General features: G+C 46.6%; 1 protein-coding gene across 1 annotated transcript in view; it reads left to right on the forward strand.

Annotated features, from left to right (window-relative positions):
- Positions 1 to 5395, forward strand: part of Dync1li1 (dynein cytoplasmic 1 light intermediate chain 1) — a 36880-nt gene that overhangs the window by 30577 nt on the left and 908 nt on the right. The window contains exons 10-13 of the mRNA XM_031343737.1: positions 1133 to 1177; positions 1766 to 1886; positions 3169 to 3321; positions 5192 to 5339. Coding sequence (XP_031199597.1) covers positions 1133 to 1177; positions 1766 to 1886; positions 3169 to 3321; positions 5192 to 5304 — 432 coding nt within the window. The 3' untranslated portion in view covers positions 5305 to 5339. The remainder of the gene's footprint in view (positions 1 to 1132; positions 1178 to 1765; positions 1887 to 3168; positions 3322 to 5191; positions 5340 to 5395) is intronic.

The raw sequence follows: 5395 nt of genomic DNA on the forward strand, positions 1-5395 counted from the left end.
CCCTGGCTGTCCTGGAGCTCACTCTGTAGACCAGGCTGGCCTCGAACTCAGAAATCTGTCTGCCTCTGGTCCCCAAGTGCTGGGATTAAAGACGTGCGCCACTACCTCCTGGCTTGTTTTCCACTTTTTAAAAAGATTTATTTATTTATTTTATGTATATAAGTACACACCAAAAGAGGGCATCTGGTCCAATTACAGATGGTTGTGAGCCATCATGTGGTTGCTGGGAAATGAACTCAGGGCCTCTGCAAGAGCAGTCAGTGCTCTTAACTGCTGAGCCATCTCTCCAGCCCCCATGGTTACTTTTTAAGCTAATGTACATATATAAGTAAAAGTTAAGCTGTGGTTTGGTGGTGGTGCATGCCTTTAATCTGAATACTTGGGAGGTGTACTGGCTGGTTTTGTGTGTCAACTTGACACAGGCTGGAGTTATCACAGAGAAGGGAGCTTCAGTTGGGGAAGTGCCTCCATGAGATCCAGCTGTGGGGCATTTTCTCAATTAGTGATCAAGGGGGTAGGGCCCCTTGTGGGTGGTGCCATCCCTGGGCTGGAAGTCTTGGGCTCTATAAGAGAGCAGGCTGAGCAAGCCAGGGGAATGCAAGCCAGTAAGGAACATCCCTCCATGGCCTCTGCATCAGCTCCTGCTTCCTGACCTGCTTGAGTTCCAGTCCTGACTTCCTTTGGTGATGAACAGCAATGTGGAAGTGTAAGCTGAATAAACCCTTTCCTCCCCAACTTGCTTCTTGGTCATGATGTTTGTGCAGGAATAAAAACCCTGACTAAGACAGGAGGCAGAGGCAGGGGGGTCTCTTCAGTTCAAGATCAGCCTGGTCTACAGAGTGAGTTTCAGGGCAGTCAGGGCTATATACAGAGAATAGAATTAATTCAATTTTAAAATTAAATTAAGTAGTCATTTAAAATTTTTTTTTAGATTTATTTTATTTTATGTGTATGGATGTTCACCTGAATATATGGATGTGTGTAATTTATGTAATATACCCTCTGTGTGCCTGGTACCCAAGGGGTCAGAAGAGGGCTATAAGATCTCCTAGAACTGAGTTTGGATGGTGGTAAAAAGACAGTAATGTAGACTATGAATGTCTAAACTATAATTCTTTTTTTTTTCCCCCAGTCTCTTTTAGCAAAACAACCTCCAACTGCAGCTGGAAGGCCTGTGGTCAGTATTATATAGACTTTGACAAAACTATTAATGTTCAATACATGCTGTTGGAGTTCTCTTAATCACACACACACACATGCGCATGCCTCTGTAAAACTTCATTCGGTTGGTCTTCTGGAGTTGGGAGATGTTTTAGAGAATCTATACTCCTTTTTAGAACATTGAAATCATGTAAAGATATCCTCGGTGTGTGTTTTATACCAGACACTGTACAAGCCAAATGTGTGTGCATGTGTACTTTCCCAAACCCTCAGGACACTCTTACAACGGAGTGCTGTTATGTAATAGCACCATCCTGTAGCTGAGTAATGGGGACTTGGGAGGACCTGACCTCCTGAGATTGGACAGCTAGACCAGCTCTGGCTCCCAAGCTTGTTACCCAGTGCGCCAATTGCTTTCCCACCAGCGCAGTAACTGGTGTCTGAATAGGATAGGCCTGTGTGTTCTCTAGTGTGAGGGTGGGAGTATCCGCATTCCTCAGTGAGTTGTGGTGGAAAGCTCATTAGAGGGGGGGTGGTGTCGGCATATTTGAATGTTATGAGGATTTTAAGGTTTAGTGTGTTTGCTTTTCCCATTTTTACCTAGGATGCATCACCAAGAGTCCCTGGAGGTTCCCCTCGAACACCAAACAGATCTGTGTCATCTAATGTTGCCAGCGTGTCCCCCATCCCTGCTGGATCCAAAAAGATTGATCCAAACATGAAAGGTAGAGCTCTGTCCCTTGGGGAAAGTGGGGCAGTGTATTTTATAATGAACACGCTCGTCTGGAATCCACTTCACTGTTTTCCTTCTCTGCTCCATACTTTGTAAGCTTTGTTTTATAGCTAGGAGCTTATGGTCAGGTTGAAGCATGACAGCATCTTCTCAGTACATCACAGCTCATGGTGAGAGCGCACAGCAGTCTCCTGTGAGAAACCATCAGAGAACGGAAGTTAGGTAGTCAGTCTAGGGTAGCAGCTGGCTTAGCCGGTAGAGGGACTTGCTAGCAAGCTGACAACCTGAGTTCAATCCCTAGAAGGTGGTAAAAGAGAACCACTCCTGTAGGTTGTAACACACACACACACACAGAGACAGGCACAGAGAGAGAAAGAGAGAGAGAGACAGAGACAGAGAGACAGAGAGAGAATAAGTGTAAAAAATATTATGAAGCTCTTTTAAAAGGGTGAGGTATATTAGCATCTAACATAAAATACTTTTGGCCCATGGCTGCTGAGGTGGCTCAACAATAATGGCTGCTCTTCCACAGAACCCTAGTTCAGTTCCCAATGTGCACATGGCAGCTCCCAGCTGTCTGTAACTCCAGTTGGAGAGGATCTGCCGCCCTCGCACAGATATGCAAGCAGAGCACAAATGCACAGAAGCTTAGATAAATCTTAAAACCAAAAGGAGCAAGGCTGCTCAACCATCCGTAAGTCCACTTCTGGGGATCCGAGGCCTCTCCTGACCTCTGCAGGCTCCTACACACGTGTGTGCACACGCGCCCACACACATAATTCAAATCAAAAATACTTTTGGCCCTTTAAAATCCCACTGTAGGGCTGGCGAGATGGCTTATGGAGTAAGGTGCTTGTTGCATGAGTTCAGCAACCTGAGTGAGTCTCAGGCACACAGAGGTGGAGGAGAGACCCAGAGCCATAGTATCTGATGGCCTCCACATGTGCAAGGTGGTGCCACCTCACTCCCACCCACACACTCACACACGTCATACTCATACACAAGACTGATAAACAAGAATAGAAAACTGGCTGGGCAGTGGTGGCACACGCCTTTAATCCCAGCACTTGGGAGGCAGTGACAGGCGTATTTCTGAGTTCAAGACCAGCCTGGTCTACAGAGTGAGCTCCAGGACAGCCAGGGCTACACAGAGAAACCCTGTCTCAGAAAAAAAAAGTCCTTGTGAATGCTTTGTGTAGGAGTTGATGAAAGTGGTGAGTGGCTTGTAATAACGTATGGAACAATGTTCAAAAGGCTTTTTGTTTGTTTTGTAGCTGGAGCGACCAGTGAAGGGGTCCTGGCGAATTTCTTCAACAGTCTGTTGAGTAAGAAGACTGGCTCTCCTGGAGGCCCTGGGGTCGGTGGCTCTCCTGGAGGAGGGGCTGCAGGTGCAAGCACCAGTTTGCCGCCATCTGCCAAAAAGTCAGGTAGAGCTGCCTGAGCAGGGCGTGTTGTCCAGTGGAGCCTCATTTCGTGTGATGGAGTCACACGTGCCTTTAGAGACTCTCAGGATCTCAGGGTCTGACGACAGGTCATATTCAGACTCAAAGACTCTCCATGCCTTCCAGTCTCTGGGCCACCCACCCTCCTGTGTCTGTCTGGGGCTGCCAGGCTGGGCGTCCATGTGGGACTCCAGTCTTACGGCATGTCTTGTCTGCGTTTCTGAGGGTCCTTCATGTACTAACCTGTGTCAGGACTGCTTTGTTTTTATGTGGATAAGCCATATTTCATATGGCTTTGTGTGTGTGTGTGTGTGTGTGTGTGTGTGTGTGTGTGTGACTTTTTTCTTTTTTGATTTTTTTCTATGTTGCCCTGACTGTCCTGTGTCCTGACCTAGCTCTGTATTCTAGGCTGGCTTTGAACTCATGGCCATGTACCACCACTGCCTACCATATATATATATATATATATATATATATATATATATATATATATTTTTTTTTTTAACTAGTCGTTGGGGCAAGATATTAAATTTGTGTCGGGAGGTCAGAAGACAATGTTTTGATTTCAGTTTTCTTCTACTGTGTGGGTCTCAGGGATCAAATTCAGGTCATCAGACTTGGTGGCAAGTGCCTTTACCTGCTGAGCCGTCACACCAGCCCCTATATTTAAAGATTGGAGAATGACCGGAGTTTCAGGGAGTTGGGCCATGTTGCTTCTCGTCAGGTTAGGAGGGCTCTGGATCTCCTGTCTTTTCTGTACTCTGATCATTTGGAGGTAGCTCTCAGGCCTCCCTTCAGATCCACAGGTCTGCTGTTTGCTGTTGATTGCTCACTGCCAAATGCCTTAAAATAGAAACAACAAAATTCACGTATGAGGTTGAGTAGTAGGTACCCTACGCTGCTGCCTTCAGTTCAAAGCAAGGATCTGGTTGGTTTGGTTGTCTTTTTTTTTGGTCAGGGTTTCTCTGTGTAGCCCTGGCTGTCCTGGAACTCACTCTGTAGACCAGGCTGGCCTTGAACTTAGAAATCCACCTGCCTCTGCCTCCTAAGTGCTGGGATTAAAAGCATGCACCACCACTGCCTGGCTTGTTTGTTTTTTTTAAAGATTTATTTATTTTATGTATATGAGTACACTGTGAGTACATTGTAGCTGTCTTTGGACACATCAAAAGAAGGCATCAGATCCCATTACATATTGTAGTGAGCCACCATGTGGTTGCTGGGAATTGAACTCAGGACCTCTGGAAAAGCAGTCAGTGTGCTCTTAACTGATGCATCCCTCCAGCCTCCAAGGACTTGTATTTTTAAGGATGTTTATATAATTTTGTAGGCTCATAAAGTTTTTTATTGTTGAGTTTTTTTGTTTGTTTGTTTTGTTTTTGAGATAGAGCCTCAAACTCAGGATGTAGCCAGGGTTAGCTGTGATGTAAATGCCAGTCCACCTCTCTTAGCCTCCTCGGTGCCGGGAGTTATGGGCGTGGGCCGCCCTGCATAGCTGCTGTTTCCACTTCACTCCAACCCCCAAGATAGGGTCCTGATGCGTAGCCTGCTCCATCTTGAGCCCAGCATCCTCTGCCTTATCCACCGTTGGCAGCCTCTGTAGGAGTATACAGTCAGTGAGAGCATTGGCCAGTGCTCCTGGGAGGACAGTGTCAGTAGGAGTATACAGTCAGTGAGAGCATTGGTCAGTGCTCCCGGGAGGACAGTATCTGTAGGAGTATACAGTCAGTGAGAGCATTGGTCAGTGCTCCCGGGAGGACAGTGTTGGTAGGAGTATACAGTCAGTGAGAGCATTGGCCAGTGCTCCTGGGAGGACCGTCTAACTCTTATTCTTTGTTTTTGAAATGCACTGTAGGCCAGAAACCTGTGCTCTCAGATGTTCACGCAGAGCTAGACAGAATCACACGGAAACCTGCTTCCGTTTCTCCTACAACACCTACATCTCCTACGGAAGGAGAAGCCTCCTGAAGATACCAAACAAAGCCATTTGTTCATTCTTCTGGGTAATGACAGCTTGCCTCTGCCCCTTCCTTCCAAGTTGGAACTATGATGGGACTGG

The sequence above is a fragment of the Mastomys coucha genome, unplaced genomic scaffold, assembly GCF_008632895.1.
Source record: "Mastomys coucha isolate ucsf_1 unplaced genomic scaffold, UCSF_Mcou_1 pScaffold23, whole genome shotgun sequence".
In the NCBI taxonomy this organism is placed as follows: domain Eukaryota; kingdom Metazoa; phylum Chordata; class Mammalia; order Rodentia; family Muridae; genus Mastomys; species Mastomys coucha.